General features: G+C 34.7%; 1 protein-coding gene across 2 annotated transcripts in view; it reads right to left on the reverse strand.

Moving 5' to 3' along the window:
- The window catches only part of PARPBP (PARP1 binding protein), a 71,655-nt gene that overhangs the window by 47,800 nt on the left and 2,145 nt on the right, over window positions 1–21,710 (reverse strand). The window contains exons 2-4 of one of the 2 annotated variants that reach the window (XM_045872732.2): window positions 19,289–19,444; window positions 7,960–8,193; window positions 1,640–1,747 (exon numbers count right to left, since the gene is read on the reverse strand). In XM_045872732.2, coding sequence (XP_045728688.1) covers window positions 1,640–1,747; window positions 7,960–8,193; window positions 19,289–19,441 — 495 coding nt within the window. In that variant the 5' untranslated portion in view covers window positions 19,442–19,444. The remainder of the gene's footprint in view (window positions 1–1,639; window positions 1,748–7,959; window positions 8,194–19,288; window positions 19,445–21,710) is intronic. The other variant, XM_064590727.1, reaches the window with a different exon arrangement.

A 21,710-nucleotide genomic window follows, 5' to 3' on the forward strand; every position in this document is an offset into this window, starting at 1 on the left:
AAATACATGCATAAAAAAGGAAAGATAAATAGAAAAAAAATCTAATTTGCATCCTATCTTATAAATAACTATCATCCTGACTCCTAAACTAGTAATGAAAGGGAAAGAATTAAGTCGTGACTCTGCCATTCTTAGGGAACTACTTCCCTAAATAGCTTTATCTTATCAAGCTCCGCTTTACTGAGAAATGGCAGCTAATTAATGTAAAGACATGACAGAGTTAGAAACTCACCATTTTGTAAACACTAAAGAAATAACTGATTCAGACAAGGATCATGAACATATGTGTAAAACCACTGGGTGAAAGGTTGCTGGGAAACAGGATATTTACACAGTGTCACCCCACAGATTTCTGCTCATAGCAAAGGGAAAACTACATCTTTATCCTAGAGAGATCTGGCAATTTGGGACAACTTGAGTTTGTGTCTCCTAATGTGATACTCACCATCAGTTATGAAGTATTTGTTATGAAACGTTAAACTTCAATCTAAGCAAGGTTTGCATAAAACTTCCAGTTTATTGGAAATAGAGGAACAAGATAAATAATACCAGGAGAAATTAGATAAATAAGAAGAGAAAAAGACTGAGGAGAGTTCTTCTAAGAGATATAAAACCATTTGGGGAACAACTGGAGAAATCTGAATAGGGAAGACAGTAAGTGATATTAGGGAATACTTATATTGATATATATGACATATGTTTTCTTATATATGATAATGATATTATGATCATGCCTCTATTTCCAGGAAATGATATGCTGAAGAACTGTAGGGATTAAATGTCATGACGTCAGAAACTTAACTTTCAAATACAGGAGAAAAAATATTAGATGCAGATGTTCAAGCACGTTAGTAGGTCTAGGAAGTAGATGCACAGGTATTTAATTGAAGGCAGTGACAAATATATTTCTTAAAGTGCAATCTGTATGGCATGAGACTTATGGGAGAATCTGCCATAGCAGTTTCCTTAAAAATGAAGAAGGTGATTCATCAAACTGAATGAAGAAGATGGATTTAGATATGTTGAATGTAATTTTACTGCTGTTTCTAATACTCCTAAATTTTTATCTTGTCAATAGTGATTTTATTTACCATAGAAACTTCCATAAACATTACCCCCATGGTTAGTAAGGGGTTACTATATTTAATTAGGTACCTAATAGCATAGCATTTAACCGAAGGTAAATTGTATTAGACCAAACCTGTGGTTTGTTTTCTGTGGTTTGTTTGCACAACAAACTCTATTAACACAATTTGTGATGCATCAGTTATCTACTGCAAAGGGTACAGAACAGAATTTTCAATTGTACGTATCTTCCCAAGAATCATTCATTTAAAACCATAAGCAAATTCACCAAATACAAAGATTCAAAGAACTCTGGCAACCTAGACCTTCCAACTACTTTTCAGAGACTTAAGAGTGATACCTATTTTTGCACAGTGCCTGTTACCTTGGCCCAAAACCAGGAAGAAACTATCAGGCTCTCAGCAGTCTCTAATGTATTACTCTTTGCAAATATAGCTTTATTTAAACAAATTTAAAACTTCTAAAAATTAAAAAAAATAACTGTAATGTACAAATTAATGGTGATTTGAAGAGAATCATATCCTGCTTTAATTTACTCACAATTTATCAGTACCTTTTCATTATCCTGGTTGTGTTTACTCATTGGTGATGTCGGTACATAAAGATCAGTTTCATCAGCTGCTACATACTCTCTCCCAGACAGAAAATCCCGTAGTTGACTCTGTAGAAAACATAGGAGGTTACTAATAATTAGACAACTATAAAAAATATTTCACACCAAGCTGTATATAATGCCACTGATATTCCAGTATACAGTATTATTACCTGATCTTTGTTGGCAGTAAGTGTACATGGAATTAAATTTTCTAACAAAATGCTTGTTTCCAATGGCTGTACTCAAAGAGTTTACAAGTTTAGAGTTAAAAGATAACCTTGGAAATTTAATCCGAGCCTTTTGTTTTTATAGAAAAAAATGAATGGCAAAGAAAAGGCTTACCTAAGGCATACAATAAATGCTTCATATTGGAATTATATATAAGTAAACTTAGTGTCCTAACAGCATAATATTTCAAACACATTATTTGTTCTAAGGGATCTAAGGCTATATAGGTATTCACACACCCCATTCCGAATGAGTCAACCTGGAGGGAAGGTACAAATTGAATTAACAAAGCCTAATGAGAATGCAAACCACTTGTCCTCTCAGCCATTGCAAAATTATAACTAAAACAACTCACCAATATATACTTTTTTCTTTTTCTTTTCTTATTTTTTTTTAATTTAAATTCAATTAGCCAACACCAATATATACTTCTTAAAAAGCAATAGCGTTTGCCACTATTCTACTAATATGATGAGCTGGAACTCAGAGCTAACAGTAAGAAAGAAAAAAACTAGAAAGACTAGGATTTTGTTGTTCATAACTTGAATATCAAGATTCAAGTTCACTAAAAAAAAGAATTTCCTTTTTTCTTAACAAGTTTTGACTTTTACTCCTTTATTACAAAGGACAACTTAGATACCTATTTTCTAAATACTAGCCAGAAACATTTAATGACCACCGACTATATTACAGTGCAAATTTTCAATATTTAAAAAATTAATGTTATGAAATCATTCAGGGTCATTATTTTTAAATAGAAAAATCATTTTGGGAGAATTTGTGTTTGACAATCACTGTTTTTTTTTATTTTAATTCCAGTATAGTTAACATATAGTATTATATTAGTTTCAGGTATACTATATAGTGATTCAACACTTCTATATATCACCCTGTGCTCATCACAAGAAGTGCACTCAATCCCCATCACCTATTTCACTCATTCCCCCACCTACCTCCCCTTTGGTAACCATCAGTTTGTCCTCCATATTTAAGAGTCTGTTTCTCGGTGTGTCTCTTTTTTAAAAAAATAATTCACTATTTAATTTTGAATAGAGGTAGTCCTCACACTTGTGGTTCTTATGTTTTCAGAAGAGATGTTAAAAGCAAAGATTTATTCTTTCATAAACACGGTGTTATTTTTTTTAATGGGATAATATTACCCTCTGGTTTAAAACTATTTTCAGTCTAATGACATGTAAAGTACAATATTCTGGATCAGTTCAGTGAGTATGGTCCAAGGACTCCTGAGTCCCCAAGGCCCATTCAGGGGACCCAGGAGGTTCTCCCTTTTCCAACGATGTACCAATGTGAATCTAAATTTTCTTGATATACTTCAGTCAAAACACATATCAAACAGAATCCAGTTATTTTCTATCACACATGACATCAAGGATATTTCTAAAAATGTAAAACAGTGTCACTATTCTCACAATTTTTTTATTCTTGGAAAATTTATTCATAAAATACTATTCACATTAACATATAATAGGTTTGTTATCAATATTTTAATAACTGATACTTTAAACATATCTCAATTTTAATCTTCAATATAAATATCAACAGATATAACTCATATAAACAAAATCTCCTTGTAGTCCTAAATAATTTTTAAGAGTGCAAAGGGGTTCCTAGAACTAAAAATTTGACAAGGATTCTAGATGATATAGCATAAAGCTTTCTGAAGTAAGCACAAAAATCACAATGGATTTTCTGTGATACACTATTAATTTTACTGACATATCTTTCCTGATTTGGTAAGTTATTCATTCTATTTTTATCCTCTTTTTAACTATATTTTTCCATTCAATTAACGGTTACCTTCACTTTCCTGTACTCACATCAGACCCATTTCTCTATTATTATTTAAAAGTGATAATGCCTGCTACTTACTCCAACAAACTCCAATATTTAGCCATTTTAATTTTGAACTAATATCAGAATCTCCCTTAGTATAAGCCTTCCATTTTAGCACACATATTCCCAGTCCATCCTTATCATTTTAACTAGGCACACATACAGTCCAAGTTTCATTGCTCACTACCATCTTCCCCTGGATAGCCATCTGCTCTCTAGTTCATCTGTTTAATTATCACGGTCTTTGAAAGGCAAATTCTTCACTTGAAGTATGAAGATGACATTCTTCAAATTTTTGCATATCCTCACAAATCCTTCCTTTAACTTAGCTGGTAAGTGATACCTTGTTGAGGATGAGATTCTTAGGTCACTGTCCTTCTCTTTCAGGACATGTTATTTCATTGTTGTACCTTTTAAATAACTTGTTCTTTCCACCAGGAAACTTATATTTATCTTTATCCTTAAGAGTTCAGAAGTTTTACCAGGATATGCCTAGGTATGTGTCTTTTGTCTTCAATATAGCCTGGAACTTCATAAACCCTCTTAACTAACAGACTCAGGGAAATTTTATTATAACAAATGTGGTTAGAATATTTTAATCATGGCCTCTTCTGTGTCTGTTCCTTTTCTCCTCTGGAATTCCTATCATTTGTTATGTTAAACCCTCTAGATCCAACCTCCAAGTTTCTTAACTTTTCCTTCATGATTTCTTCATCTTCATATTTTTCTCTCTGTGCTTTAAATATTTATTTTTAAAAGATTGTTTTTTAAAAGATTTTATTTATTTGAGAGAGAGAAAGAGAGCAAGAGAGATCACAAGCAGCGGGGAGAGGGAGAAGCAGGCTCTCCACTGAGTAGGGAGCCCGAGATGGGGCTCGATCCCAAAACCCTAGGATCTTGACCTGAGCCAAAGGCAGACGCTGAACCAACTAAGCCACCCAGGTGCCTCTGTTTTTTAAATATTTATTGTATTTGACTTTCAGAACTCTAATTTGTGTCTGAATTCATCTGTTGCATTGGGAAGACTTCTCTTTTTTCTTCTTTTTTTTAAATCTAGAAAGTCTTACATTTAGGTGAGTCCTTGAATTTCCTTGAGTACTTACTATTTTTATGGATTCAAGTTGTCATTCACCACTAAGAGCTCTATTCTGTTGGTCACATGTGATCTGAGTTAACTCATCTTTCTGTGGCTGCTGGGACTCCTTAAGTGGCTGTTGCTTTTCTTGGCTTTTTGAAGGCTCAGCCTTGAGACTGTTGAGGTACCTTAAGTGATGACAATTTTACAAGTAATAGAAGTTGAAATAGTCTCTACTCTTTATGAAGCATCAGTGGAAAAATAAACAGGATGCCACACCTGCTTAAGCCAAGGGAGAGTCTTCTTGTGGTCTCTCAAGGATCACCTACCGTATGCCCATCCATTCAGCTACTTCTTGGCTTCCTGAGTCAGAGAATCCTGGCACACTCACAGAGGGTATTTGTTGACCTTCCCCAGAAAGTACCCAGATTTCTGAGGGCTGCTAAGCTCTTCTTGGAATCTACAATTTCTTCTCCTCAGTCCAGGTCTCCAATATCCTTCAGATAATTGTTAAATTCATGAAAAAGCAAACTCTGTACCAATTGTCTCTATTTGGACTCCATTTAGAATTCAAGGCCTTATATGCTCCCAGATGCCCACAGGCCCTGCATCCATGTTCTTCAGGAGAGGAATTACAATATATGAAATACATTTATATGTATTTATACATTTATAATTGTATGAAATACAATTATAATGTATGAAATAACTTGTTCAAGTTACCATGTTCCCAGAACATCCCTGTCTTACCTTTATCTTAATTCCGTGTAACTTCTGCCTTATTTAGGCTACAATAAATAAGAAACAAAGATACATAAGCATATGTATCTTTAAAGACACTTTTAGGGACACCTGGGTGGCTTAGTCGGTTAAGCATCCCACTCTTGGTTTCAGCTCAGGTTATGATCTCATGGGTTGTGGGATCAAACTCCTCATCGGACTCAGTACTCAGTGGGGGGTCTGCTTGAAGATTCTCTCCCTCCCCTCCCCTCTCTCTGTCTCTCAAATAATCTTTTTTAAAAACACTTTTAGCATAAATTAGGGCTATTTTAATGCATTTTTGAGGAAATCAATCTAAGGATCTGTTATCCTGCTCACTTTTTCTTCATTGGAAATTTCCCTAGAGCAAACAAGTATCGAAGTTCAAATCTTCCATTTTAAGTGCAGAAAAATTTCAACTTCACATGGTATCATCTCAGCAGCTTCCACCCTACTCCTGATGTTCTGTAGAAGAACATGTTGATATTTGGAGACACAGAACTCCCTCCAATGTAGATCTATATATCTCATACTATAGTCGATGCACTTAAATGAAGAGGTTTATTAGAAGACTTAGACAGGAACAAAGGATAAGATGAAAACAATGTGCCCAAAAACCTCAGGCAGATTATACTCTCATTGGTTTATCAGAAGATTCTCTTTGTTGTTCCTACAATCTAATACTTACGTTTGATTAGCCTCTCTAAATTAACTATATGAAAAGAAGTCAAAAATCATCTCTACAAGCAAATAAAATATAGGTAGGGAGAAATGAAAAAAACTATCTTGCCTCACAAGTATCTTTACCATAGTGTGGGTATGCATGTGTGTCTCAGAAAGTTACAACAGGGGGGCACCTGGGTAGCTCAGTCAGTTAAGCATCTGCCTTTGGCTCAGATCATGATCCCAGGGTCCTGGGACTGAGCCCCAAGTAGAGCCCACATTGAGCCCTGTGTTGGGCTATATGCTCAGCGGGGAGCCTGCTTCTCCCTCTCCCTTTGCCCCTCCCCCCACACTCATGCTCTTTCTCTCTCTCAAATAAATAAATAAAATCTTAAAAAAAAAAAGTTACAACAGGGGAAAGGGTTCCATTATAGCCCAGTGAGGCCAAGACAGCAAACTGCCTGCCAATATCCACTCTCCTCTTCCTCAGTAACAGAGATTTTGTTTTTATTCTGGCATGTTACCCAGAAAAAAAAAAAAAGACTATATTCTCCATCTTCCCTAACATCTTGGTGTGGCCATGTGACTAAGCTTTGGGCAAGGACATGGAAGCAAAGGAGTCATGTCTCTTTAAAAGGAAAGGAGAGTGCTGTTCTCCCTTACTACTTCCTGATGCAAGGAATGCTGATATGGAATCTGGAGCTTCAACAGCTACCTTGGACCACAAATGATCTTGAGGGCAGAGGTCAAGAACTAAGATGGGAGAGCAGAATGACAGAAAAATCCTAGGTATCTGATAACCAAAGAGCTATCACATCAGTCCCAGATGCTTACATTAAGACTCCTTTTATAAAAGAGTGAACTAAACTTCCATTTTCTTAAACCACTGTTACTCTGGAGGTTTCTATTACAAGCAGCCAAAACATGATTCCCAAGTATCAGATAGAAATATTTATAAAATATTTTAATATCTTAGAAAATAGACATTTTCTTCTAATTATATCTATAATTATTGTTATTACCACTATTTAATTGCTACTTTAAGTAAATGTTAAGATAAAGAAATATATTTCAACACTTTAGAATAAACTAGATACATCCAAATATATTCTAAAACAGTTTATTCTAATGTAGGTAAAACCAAACTGCAAAGGATGGCATCTCATTAGTTTTAAAATTTATATTCAATAAAAAAATAAAGCAGTGAATATGTGTATGTAAAAAAAAGGAATAGTATATTATCTCATGTTTATTGCATCATACTATCGTCACAAAATGACACCCCATCTCAGTAAAATAATATTATTAATCCATAGAAAGAGTCATAACAATCATTTATACAACATATGCCAAATGAACAGATGCACATTAAAACAAGAAAGTAAAATAAAAAGCAATCCTTGGCACAAATTCAAAAAGAAATCAAGCATTTGGGACTGATCTCTTTGTTAAAATTTTTTGATCTAGTAAGAAGCTGTTCTTATATTTCAACCAAATAACAGAATTCCAGCAAAATTTACCACTGAAATATTTCTGTCCAGTAATAACTAACTTTCAGGTAGCTAAATTTTCCATTTCTAACATGATCTGAAAAGCAAAAGCATTATCAAGTTACTATAAATGCTGATACCATAGTTTAAAATAAAAATAAATCTAGTCAATTTTCATTTAAGATAGAATTATTTTAAAAAATACTTACAGGGGATATGTTGGCATTATTTTCACAACTAGAAATCAAAACACCACATTTTTTATAAACATCAATCAGATCTAACATATTACTATTCTTTAAGAAATCATCGTAAATCCTCCTAATGTCCTCATAATGGTCAATCACTTCCATATTTTCAACTGGTAAGTTCAACTTCTCATGTAGGAAGTATTTCCAGGTCAATAAGACATCGCTGAGGGAAACTGTAAATTCTCCACTGTGCTGAAAGAAACAATGCCAAAAATAAAAAGATAAAGTTGGGTACCAGAATATTCATTAACTAGTAATTGAGATGGGAAGTACAAATTGAATTTCGTTACAGAAAAGTCTACATTGAATTCTTGTGGATTTGAAGAGAACATCCAAGTTGAGTTACGGAATAATTTTAAAACCAGATAGAAAAAGATTTTGATGGTTTTATAAAATATAAATAACTATGGCAAGTTTGTGCATGACAAAATTAGCAAATATATAGTCATTCTTCACTAAATTTCTTCTACCCAAGTTCAGGGAATGGGTGGGCAGTGATCTGTTCTTAAGTACTACTGATCGGGGAAACATTTGATTCTGTTAATACTTAGTTCCTTTTAGCTCTTCTAGCTAATGTATTTTTAATCTCTTATTCAAAACTTTCAATGCCATAGTGAATTACCACATACCACACTATTCCAACTGTTAGTCTTAAAACATGATCATAAACACTAAATTTTTAAAAATCACGTTTTGTTTCATTATTGTTCCAGAAAAAGCAAAGTATCAGTGCTAAAACCTTGGGTCAGAGAAAAATTTTGATTCTTCCCTGCTCATGGACACACTAAACTATAAACAAGTGCTAAAAAGCCACAGCTTCTTCCTATAAGTTGTTGGATGTTCCTATTGAGGTAAAATTGTTCTTTTTTTCTCTTCTTCAATATCAACATGATGTATTAGTCAGTAGATATGAAGAATTTTTTTTTAATTGATTGCATTCTGCTCCCACTTAATATCCCAGATATTAATAATGGTGCCCTCCATGGGGCGCCTGGGTGGCTTAGTCATTGAGTGTCTGCCTCCGGCTCAGGTCATGATCCCAGGGTCCTGGGATCGAGCCCCGCATTGGGCTCCCTGCTTGGCCAGGAAGCATGCTTCTTCCTCTCCCACTCGCCCTGCTTGTGTTCCCTCTCTCACTGTCTCTCTCTGTCAAATAAATAAATAAAATCTTAAAAAAAAAAAAAAAATGGTGCCCTCCAAAATATGCCAGGCCTAATTCAGTAAAAAATTCTAACTACTCCTTTCCAATACAGCATGAATAACAAATATTTTTAAGTATCCATATGTAATTTTGTGAAATGTATTATGTTGCTCTCTTCCACAGTTAAGATCCCTTAATATATTAGTAGTTTCTGATAACACCAAGATCTTTCCATCATTTGCACTGAAAGATGAGTGGATATTTAAATAAAACTATAATTCACTGGAACTAAAATTGTAACATCATCTTTAGCCAATGAAGAATAATAAAAAGAATCAAATAGAGCCAAATAGGGGCGCCTGGGTGGCTCAGTCAGTTAAGCGTCTGCTTTCGGCTCAGATCTAGGGTCCTGGGATGGAGCCCCATGTTTGGCTCCCTGTTCAGCAGGGAGCCTGCTTCTCCCTCTCTCTCTGCCGCTCCCCCTGCTTGTGCTATCTCACAATCTCAAATAAATAAATAAAATCTTAAAAAAAAAAAAGAGCCAAATAATACACTATTTTCTACCTGACTCTTTTAAATCTATGTTTCTTTTATAAAAATCAGGCATAATTTCTAGTTATTATCCAAATTTAAGGCAATTATGTTTAAACTGCCTTAAAAATAATTAACTTTTACTCATCCTTATGGAGACAACTAAGAAAATTATCCTTACTGTCTTTGGAGGGACCTGTTATATCAAAATTATAAAAATTAATTATATTTCACAAAACTAATTCAATGAAAAACCAAAAAAAAAAAAAAACCCAGTAACTCTCAAATCTTGAATCCATAACCCAAATGTAAGACAGATTTGTAATTTCTCAGCATTGCATCAAAAATTGTGTACTTTACTTCCCAATCCCACAAAAATTACACAATAAAATTTCCAAATGGTATTAAGTTAAATAAATCTAGCTATTTAGAGTTTGAAACTAAGTTGTTTTATCTCAAAAATTCCTAAAACTGTTTTGATATGACATCCTTCATATGAAAAATAAATTAAAATTTTGCCTAATGTAAATGTACAATTCAGTCTCATTCTGTTGACTGTAACTAGTTTAAGTAAAACCATGCAAGCTCTTGATCTTGTGAGAAAAGGTTTTGACTAGATTAACAGTGTTTATACTGGGATTGTAAAAACATTTTAAATCCAAATAAAAATGTACTCCAGATATCAGTTTTCATGATCAGGTGCCCACCATGACAGCATATTCTATTATTCAAACCAGTAACAACTGATTCAGAGAGCTTGTGGTCAAATCAGAAAATGTTTTGCTAGGAAAACATGCCAGCTGGCTAATAAGGAAGTTCAAGATGGTCAATGCTTTAGGTCTCTGATGGACATAAGGATTATATTTCATAAGAATAAAATGAGAAAAAAAACGAAGTTACACTTTTTCAGAGCACTTGTACTTTGTATATTTTGCTGAAGTTATTTTTATAATTATTCAAAAACTTAAACTTTACATTTTTAACTAACTGGAACTTTTGTTGTTATCAAAACAGAAAAGATAGCAGGTCTACTTTAGGGCATTAATAGGCTAGGTGACCATGGGTAAAATACTGAAAATCCTGTGAATACTTTTCCCTGATTATAAAATGAGATTATACAGATTAAATAACACCTGATGAATGGCAGGTGATCAAAAAATGTCATTCTTTCTCTTTTCTTATTCAAACTAAAATAATTGTTTGTTAGGAGGAGTATTGGATAAATGTAATACAATTGTAAAAACTGTTTCTTCTTATTTGTTATGTCAATGTTAGGTCATTTTCAAATCTGACAGTCAACCACAGGCTGTGGCTTTCCATGAAGTTATAAAATTAATATCTTCGTTTCACCCCATGGAACATTTGTAACATTCTTAAGGCTATTTAAGTTCGTGAAAAATAGCATTTATAATGTAATTGCCAGACAGAGTCAAACTATGAAGTCAATTCCAAGGAAAGGAAAAGCTAAAACACTATTTGCAACTTAATAATAAAAGTCATATATATTTGCCATGTAGTCCTCAAGGAATCTATAAGTTAAATCTTTAGCAGTATAAAGCTCCTAGAGGTCATCCAATTTAAGCTAAAAAAACTTCCCCTCAGAAAACATGCCCAAAACCTAAAACTCAAATATTATTTTAATTACCTTTTCTTTATCCCCATTAAAGCAGCGAAGAAAAAAACACACCAGTAGAGAGACTAACAACTCTACTAGGTATTCCCAAGTTTTACTGTAGTCAAATTCAGTTGGATCATACTTTAGAGACTCGTGTTCTCAAACTTCAGAGAATTAAAAACCTAAATAAAGCTCACAGAGTGAAAAATGTAGGTGAAGCATATATACAACCAACCCCAACTTTTTATTACCATCTACTACTTATGAATGCACTTGCAGGCATATGTGTATGTTTCATATTGCTGAGTGACATGGAAGTCTGAGAACAGCTGGGGATGCCTGAGCTAACCCCACGTGGAGAGTTGGAGTCAATCAGAACTGCAGCCCACCATCTCCACTGCACATGTGCACACACATACACAAACTGTGCTAAGCGCAGTTGCAATTCACCTTTCCTCTTCTTTCCCACCCAGAGTCTGAACTTTCACAGTGAATTAAGTGAATTAGCAAGTAGAAAATTAAAAAGTAGAAAGAGATCCTGAGTGAGTGCTACACAGACAAGCCCAGAAGAAAAAACTACTTGAATTGAGTATTTCAACATATCAAAATTTTTACAATGAAAACTAAATTTTCTTCAGGGTACATTTCACTTATCTTTTTGATATATGTATGTTTCAAAAATTATTCATAAACAAATAGAAGGTGATTTGAACATGGTCTGCTTAATTCCAAAACAACAGCTCTCAATTACTGTACAATAATGATTCTTAATAATTGCTTCAATTTCTCTCTCTTTTCATTTTCCAGCAAATGGTCACCAAAGTTTAACCTTTAGCTAGTCTATTCCATTTATACAATATCCTCAGATTCTATTAATTACCTTGGCACCATTTCTTCATGTTACTAAAGAAGGAGAGATTTTTTTTAAAAAATGCTCAGGCAGTAAAATTGGAAAGACTTGAATATGGATTGCAATGGAAAGCAAAAGAAAGAGACTTTACAATGATCTTTGGGTGTCTAGCTTCACTGACTAAGTGAACAATGGTATATAAGATTGAGACTCAGAATATGAAGAAGGTAAGTTGAGGGAGGAAACAATATGGTCTACTTTTAAAAACTGATGTGGAGACTGTACGGGGACATCAAGGTAAAATGTCGAGTAAGTACCTGATCATATCAAGTTAGACCAGTAGAGAAGTTTGGCATATAAATACTGGTGAAACAATGTAAAAGGAAGTATATCCAGTGAAGGTAGGTAAAATGGAGCACATCAGAAGTTTTCAACAAAGTGTGTTATAAAGTGAGTATCCAAAGTACACATAGAACTCTTTTAAAGAGTAAGAAAGAGATAAAAATAACTCAACAGTAAAATAAGCAAAAGATATGTATGAGCAGACAATAAAAAGAGGATACCTAAATAGTCAAATAAGCATTTTTAAAGATGTTTAATTGCTCTAGTTAACAGAAAAATTAAAATGAAATACCCTCTTCTCTCTTTTCTTGTTCTTAGACAACAACATCTAATATGGAGAAAGATAAGAAAATGGTACCCTCCTATTGTTGATATAAATGTAAATTCTAATAACCAAGTTGAAGAGTAATTTGGTAGTATCAAGTCAAATTAAAGATGTATCTATCATATGACCACCTGTGTATGGGGCCTAGAGAAACTCTTGTTCTGTGCAGACATCTCATTTCAATGAAGAATTGATTATAATATTAAAAAAAATCAAACAACCCAAAGGTCTATCAATGAGTAAAATATACCAGTCATACAAAGGATGATTGTTAAAATGAATAAATTAGATCAACTTTTCTGTCTATCAGTACCTAAAGAGGTCTTGAAAACAATGTTGGATAATAAAAACAAGATGCAGAAAGAGTGTATACCATCTGTTATAATTTTAAAACAGATACATTAACTAGGCAATCTGCCCGGCTAGATATGCAGAGAAACCCCTCCTGGTATAAAATACCTAAAACTATAAGAGAAAATAGGAAAACTTTTTTAAGCATGACTGAATTGTGCATAAGAAAGGGAAATTACAAAAGGTCAAAAACAATGAGCAAATGCCAATATAAAGGGGTAAGCAAATGGTGGGACCCGTATTTCCCTGGTAACTACCATTCCCTGGCACTAAAGAAGCTGGTTTTTATAAACCCTGAGCACAAAGTTTAGGAGACAAAGCCAAGCATAAGAGGTGGGAAGCTGGATCAGAGACCCCCCCTGCTCACCCTGCCAAAGAAGTCAAAGCCTCTAAACACAACACTCTTACTATGTCCACTAGAAAAAAAATCTGCCCAGCAAAAAGGTGATGACGGAGATTTCTGGAGTAGCCTCGGTACTATGATTACCTCTGGGTAATCTTCATTTAGACTTTTTTTTCATTTCCTTTTTTAATTTAAATTCAATTAATTAGCATATAGTGTATTATTAGTTTCAGAGGTACAATTCAGTGATTCATCAGTCTTATGTAATACCCAGTGCTCATTACATTATGTGCCATCCTTACTGTCCATCACCTGGTTACCCCATCCCCTTGCCCCCCTCCCCTCCAGCAACCCTCAGTTTGTTTCCTATGATTAAGAGTTTCCTATGGTTTGTATCCCTCGATGATTTCATCTTGTTTTATTTTTCCCTCCCTTCCCCTATGATCCTCTGTTTTGTTAAATCGCACATGAGTGAGATCATATAATTGTCTTTCTCTGATTGACTTATTTCCCTAGCATAATAGCCTCTAATTCCCATTGCTGCAAATGGCAAGATTTCAACTTTTTGATGGCTGAGTAGTATTCCAATGTATATATATACCACATCTTCTTTATCCATTCATCTGTCAATGAACATCTGGGCTCTTTCCATAGTTTGGCTATTGTGGACATTGGTGCTATAAACATTGGGGTGCAGGTGCCCCCTTCAGATTACTACAAAGATACATTTGGCGTAAATACCTAGTAGTGCAATTGCTGGGCCGCAGGGTAGCTTTATTTTTAACTACTTGAGGAACCTCCATACTGTTTTCCAGAGTGGCTGCACCAGCTTGCATTCTCACCAACAGTGTATGAGGGTTCCCCTTTCTCCACATCCTTGTCAACATTTGTCATTTCCTGACTTGTTAATTTTAGCCGTTCTGACTGGTGTGAGGTGGTATCTCACTGAGGTTTTGATTTGGATTTCCTTGATGCCGAGTGATGTGGAGCACTTTTTCATGTGTCTGTTGGCTATTTGGATGTCTTCTTTGCAGAAATGTCTGTTCATGTCTTCTGCCCATTTCTTGATTGGGTTATTTGTTCTTTGGGTGTTGAGTTTGATAAGTTCTTTATAGATTTAAGGGGTGCCTGGGTGGCTCAGTTGGTTAAGCCACTGCCTTCAGCTCAGGTCATGATCCCAGGGTCCTGGGATCGAGCCCCGCATCGGGCTCCCTGCTCCGCCGGAAGCCTGCTTCTCCCTCTCCCACTCTCCCTGCTTGTGTTCCCTCTCTCGCTCTCTCTGTCAATTAAATAAATAAATAAAATCTTTAAAAAAAATAAAATAAAGAATGTTTAAAAAAAAAAGTTCTTTATAGATTTTGGATACTAGCCCTTTATCTGATAAGACATTTGCCAATATCTTCTCCCATTCTGTCAGTTGTCTTTTGGTTTTGTTGACTGTTTCCTTTGCTGTGCGTAAGTTTTTTATCTTGATGAAGTCCCAATAGTTCATTTTTGCCTTTGTTTCCCTTGCCTTTGGAGATGTGTCTAGCAAGAAGTTACTGTGACAGAGGTCACAGAGGTTGCTGCCTGTGTCCTCCTCTAGGATTTTGATGGATTCCTGTCTCACATTTAGGTCTTTCAACCATTTGGAGTCTATTTTTGTGTACAGTGTAAGAAAATGGTCCAGTTTCATTCTGCATGTGGCTATCCAATTTTCCCAACACCATTTATTGAAGAGACTTTTTTCCATTGGATATTTTTTCCTGCTTTGTCAAAGATTAGTTGACCATAGAGTTGAGGGTCCATTTCTGGGTTCTCTATTCTGTTCCACTGATCTACGTGTCCGTTTTTGTGCCACTACCATACTTTCTTGATGACTATAGCTTTGTAATAGAGTTTGAAGTCCAGAATTGTGATGCTACCAGCTTTGGTTTTCTTTTCAACATTCCTTTGGCTATTATGGGTCTTTTCTGGTCCCGTACAAATTTTAGGATTATTTGTTCCAGCTCTGTGAAAAATGTCAATGGTATTTTGTTAGGGATTGTATTGGATGTATAGATTGCTCTAGGTAGCATAGACATTTTAACAATATTTGTTCTTCCAATCCATGAGCATGGAATGTTTTTCCATTTCTTTGTGTCTTCCTCAATTTCTTTCATAAGTATTCTATAGTTTTCTGAGTACAGATCCTTTGCCTCTTTGTTTAGGTTTATTCCTAGGTATCTTATGGCTTTTGGTGCAATTGTAAATGGGATCAACTCCTTAATTTCTTTCTTCTGTCTCATTGTTAGGGTATATTCATTTAAACTTTTGCCTAATAATTTATTTCTGCTAAGAAAGGGGAGAACAGTCAACCACTTTGGCAAAAAATTGGGGGTTTATTCTCTGGAGAGGGTAAAATAGAGTCTCAACTGAAGAGTGCAGGTGAAAACAACAGGAATCACATGACCATTTATATTATAAATACTCATACTTCTTTCAAGCACCCAACACATTGGCAACTCAACTTTACACCATTTGTGTAAAGACTCTTTTCTGAAGAAACTGTTCTAAAAGGGATGGGCATCAGATGTTTCCCAGCCAAACAGCCCAGTTAGATCAGACTGACAACCCCTAACGCTCCATGCAGAGTCTCCAGTAAGCATTTTAGTGATCCACTTAAATATAAGTGCATGGTCAAGGATCATTATGAAGAAAGTCTCTGATAGGAAGAATAAAAATTCTTCCTAAGTAAGACTAATAAAACAAAAAACTTGAATACAGATTATGCAATAAAACCTCAAAAAAATATCATTAATAGTCTCAAAGGAGAACTATATGCTTGAGGCAAGAATAGTATGATATTTCAAAAAAAGAGAATAAAAAAGAGCTCTTGGAAATAAAGAGGATAGATGATAACAGGGGCACGTGGTTGCCTCAGTTAATAGAGCATGTGACTCTTAATCTCAGGGTTGTAAGTACAAGTTGGGTGTAGAGATTACTTAAAAATAAAATCTTAAAAAAAAGATAACAGGAAATCCAATTATTATTAAACTAAAAAGCTATTAAATATTGAATATCTTATTGAATATTGTTTGGAAGAAAAGTAAAAGGTAAATGAATAAACTGATACATTCATACAGAGGAATATTATTCACTGCTGAAAACTTAAAAGAAATGAGCTATCAAGCCATGAAAAGACATGGAGGAACTATAAATGCATCTGAAAGAAAATGATAGAAGCCAATCTGAAAAGGCTATATACTTCCCGATTCCAACTACATGACATTCTGAAAAAGGCAAAACAATGCTGACAGTTAAAAGATCAGCAGGTGCTAGGGGTTGGTGAGAGGGAAGGATAAATAGGTGGAGCAGAGAGGATTTTCATCAGTGAAACAATTCTATAAATACTATAAAGATGCATACATGTCTTGTCAAAACCCACAGAATGTACAATACCAAGAGTGTCTAAGGATAAGACTCAGGATGTCCACTACTTACCATTGAATGGTTCCTACAGAGTAATATGAATAATATGTATGCATGTGTACGATATATACCTGTGTATGTTTATGTATCTATAATACATACACATACAAAATATTAAAAGAATAATGATGAAAAGGTGGCAAAATATTAATTGGTGAATTAAGTGAAGGGCATAAAGGAATTCAGTATACTATTCTTGTGACTTTTCTGGACGTTTAACTTTTTTTTTTAAACACAAGGGCCAAAAAGTGTGACTTCCATTTTTTTTCTTCAACATACCTATATAAAATTGATTTTTAACAATGACTTTGATTAAAAACAACAGACAAATGGACATGTAACCACAACCACCACCCTTCAGCTACACTGGTTCTTTGGCATTTTCTCAAATCTCTCTGCAGTCTCCTGCCCAGGGCTGCTGCATATGCTGGTCCTTCATCCTCATCATCTTGCCCCTCATTCTGCCTAGTTAACTCTTCTCCTTCCTTTACAGTTCAACTTGATCTCTCCAACCAAGTCTACTCCTTGGTCTCGTGGCATCATATACCTCTTCTCACAGCTATAATTTTGCATTTATTTGTATTTTTCTCTACTAAATGTCTACCTCACTCACCAGGCAATAAGCTAGGCAGGAGCCATGTCTGGTTTTGCTCACCATTTTAACCCCAACACTTATCACAATGCCTGGCACAAAGGAGCTTAAAAAAAAAAAAAAAGAAAAGAAAAGGAAAACATCTCCAGAAGGGAGAGAGAAAGGGAAGAAATTAACATTTAACATGTATATAAACAGCTGGATAGGCCTCTTTGTTGTTCTTGAACATGCCCAGGCATATTCCCACCTTAGGGCCCTTGCATTGGCTGTTCCCTTTGCCTCGTAATCCCTTCCCACAAAAATTCCCATTACCAAGAACTCTTTCATCCCAAACTCTATACAATCCTTAACTACATCTTTTTTATTTTTCTCTGTAGTACTTATGACCTAAAATACAAAATATCTTATTTATTAGAGTATTATCTGTCTCTCCTCACTAGATTAATGCCATAAAAGCAGAGATTTCCCTCAGAATGTTTAGAATAATGTCCAGTACATAGTAAAATTTCAAATATTTGTTAAAAGAATGACTATGTAAGATAGAATTTTATCAAAATCTATGTTCAAACTTTATTTTAATATATACTGTTTTAAACACGCAACACTGCCAACTGCCATGTGTAGTAAAGACTAACTCTTATTTTAAGAGTTTACAATTCCTAATTTTTAGGCATTAAAATTCTCTTCCTTTTTCAAAATGATGGTTCTAGTAACTATTTTTTCTCAATGGCCTTATTTGCCAACGTGAGAAATGTACAAATCTGTCAATGTCTAATATTTTTTTTGGAAATTTTATTGGTGTATGAAATCTAAAAATCTGGGAACGATTCACATATAGGATTAAAATAATTCATCAGAATGTCATTTCCCTATCTAGCCCAATAGACCCACTGAAACTATTCCACACTTCAAATATCTTCTCTGGTCAAGACAATCTCCTTTATTATCTTCAAACCATCAAGATTTTGATCCCCTTGGATGCTTCTTAACTGATATTTCCCTTCCTTCATCCCTTCTTTCAAACGTTCCCATCCAAAGAGTTCCCCTCCTTTAAGTATGCTACCTGAAATCCAATATGTTTAAGTAATTTTCTTACCACTCCAGCCTATATTCATCCTTCTCTCATCTGAACACCCCAAGCCCTTTATGTATAGCTCATTCCAAAAACTAGTTTGGTCCAAGCCAACTACATAAGGATCAGATTAAGAAAAGATTTTAAAAAGAAAATTTCCAGAGTCTCGGTGCAGATTAGGAGAATCAGAATTTCCAAGACCGAAGCACAGAAGCCAGTATTGTTTAAAAAAACCCTCCCAAGAGATTCTGATTCATAGCCTGGCTTAGGAATAATCAATCTATACCAGAGTCTGAAATTAGTCATAAAATACTTTGATTATATTAAAATAAACATTATTTATGTGTGCCTTCTAGAACTTTTTAAAGAAATCATAAATAAAAATATTTTTAACCTTAATAACAGTTGCATGTTTATCTTAAGACTTCAAATTAAACATGGAATGTGTATGTCCTACATTATATTATCCATATGAAGGCCTTAATTTTGAAGCAAATCATTTCAAATCAAATTGTAATATTCTGACATAATGACATAGACATGCAGAGGCATTTTTGAAAATGGTGTATTGATATTATCATAGGAGGGCATATATTGCAAAAAAATTAATATAATTAAAGTAAGCAGCTACCAAAATTCACTCAAAAAAAGTAAACCTAAATATAGTCTACTAACCTGTTTGTTGTTCTCTGCCATGGAAAGCTGCAATGCCAGGAGCATGGAGTCTGCACCACATACAGTAGTTCTCTCAGAGTTACAAAGAGTGTGCCAATTCCTCCTGAACTCTTTAATCATATCCAAGATAGACTTCTGATTAAGCTCAGCCATTCTCTGAAAGTAGGACAAAATGCAATGTTAAAAATCTATTTTAATTGGAAACTAATATTTAACATGTGTAAGGGAGCAGAGTTAGAGAAAAATAAGTAGTGAACGAAAGGTCATTTCATATTTACTAAGATTGCTTTTAATTAAATTTAGGAAAACAGAACAATACAATTTCTGCCTAATCATATATTCCTCTCCTTTAGTTTTCTTAAGCCAAATCTTTTGAAATAACAAAATCCAACCTTCAATCTGAAAATGCATACAAAACAGATATGCAAATTCTATAAACTATAGACACAGACATAGCTAATTAAAGCTGTATTTTCAAAATATTTGTTTTGAGATAGATGGTAATATGTGTGGTAGACTGCCAAAAAGAAGGAGGGGGCAATTTCCTCCCATCCCTATATTGTCTCAAAAGAAGTGGTTCATTTTTCCACCCTTTAAATATGGATCAGTCTGGTAACTTGATTTGACCAACTGATATGGAAGAATGACATCATGGGGGTTCCAAGCCTAGAGCTCAAAAGGCTCATAAGAAGAGTTAAAGCAGCAGGCCTGATGTCTATCTTTTGAAAGGACTGCTTACAAGGTTGGCCCTTGGCTGCACCCGGAAACTTAGAATTCAGGAGATTTTCCAGTAAGAGTGGCTCACTGTGCCTAAACTGTTTATACAAATAATATAGTTTATGCTGAACACATGCTTTTCTTCTGAGTCTGGAATTTTGGAACATAGACTGAGGATGCCTACATCAGCACCCTGGACACTGAGTCTCTAAAGAGCTTCCCTGACACAACATTTCATATAAGTTGTCACAATTTGTTATTGGAGGATTTAGGCATGTCCTGTGTGACTCCGCTAAGAGAGGACTTGTGGAAGTTTATGCCTGATCTCCCCAGGACTTTACCCCATGCACCTTCTCCCCATATAGCTTGTCTCTTTGCTGATTTTGTTCAGCATCTTTTTGCTGTAATAAATTACAGGTGTGGGCACAACTACATGCTGAGTCCTCTGAGTCTTCTTAGCAAACATCCAACCTGGGGGTGGTTTGGGGGGCCTCTTGATATAAGGCTTTGCAGCTTTAGTCCTTACTCTCTTGCTACTCTAGACTACCATATAAAAAAGTCCAAGTTCACCTACTGGAGAGGCCATATAAAAGAGAACTAAGACACTCCAGCTGACTACCAATACCAACTTAAAGACATGAGAGACTATGTTAGACTTTCCAGCCCCAATCAACCTGCCAGATGAACTGCAGCCACATTAGTGATCCCAAGCAAGACCAGCAGAACCACCTAACAGTCCAGCCAAAACTGCTGGTCCACAGAATCAGAAGCAAATAAAATGGTTGCTGTTTTAAATCCACTAAGTTTTGGGGTGATCTGTTACACAGCAATAGATAACCAATACCATATCTAATATTTAGGAGTTTTCTTGGTGCCAGGAACTTTTCAAAAGCTTAATATTTATTACTTCATTCAATCTCTGAAAGAGTCCTATGAGGAAGGTCCATTATTATCCTCATTTTACATCTGAAGAATGTGACACCTCATGTCACTCAGCTAGCAAATAGCAAAACAGATTTAAACCCAAGATGCTTAACTCCATAAGCTGTGCTCTTAAATCACTGTATTACATAACTTCTCCTGATAGACAAAAGTCTTTCAAAATAATTGGATGTTGTTCCAATGTTTTACATATTCAAGTCTATATAAGGAAGCAATTCCTTTCTCTGAGTTTACACACATGGCTGCTAAAAGGTTTTTTTCCCCACTTTCTTTTAAGTATGCTAGTCTCCAAAATATTCATATGCCATTATCTTATTTGGGGGATATTTTACTGTACACATCCCATTTATTAACCCTTTCTGTTATCTTTTTTTCCATGGGGCATTAATAGAATGCCAAATGTTTATTATGTATTTAAGTTTATACAATCAAGAAAATGGGCATATAACAGTTACAAAGCAATAATTCATAGTTGCATCAGTGATGCAACTTAAAGATACAAGTAAAAAACTATATCCACATATATACAATCTAGTAAATAGCTAAAAGTTATATTTCTCTTCAAAATATCATCCTCGTTTCTTAAAAGAAAAAAGAAGTAATGCTTCAGTGATATGATCAGTTTGCCTGAAATAAATCTTTAGTACTAAATTATTTAGGGTACTCTTTACAAGTATTAAGAGTTCTGGAGTGCGTGGGTGGCTCAGTTAAGCGACCCACTCTTGATTTCAGCTCAGGTCATGATCTCAGGGTCCTAAGATCC

This window comes from Mirounga angustirostris, unplaced genomic scaffold (assembly GCF_029215605.1).
Source record: "Mirounga angustirostris isolate CCGP_5_RB_7025 unplaced genomic scaffold, mMirAng1.0.hap1 SCAF_5, whole genome shotgun sequence".
In the NCBI taxonomy this organism is placed as follows: domain Eukaryota; kingdom Metazoa; phylum Chordata; class Mammalia; order Carnivora; family Phocidae; genus Mirounga; species Mirounga angustirostris.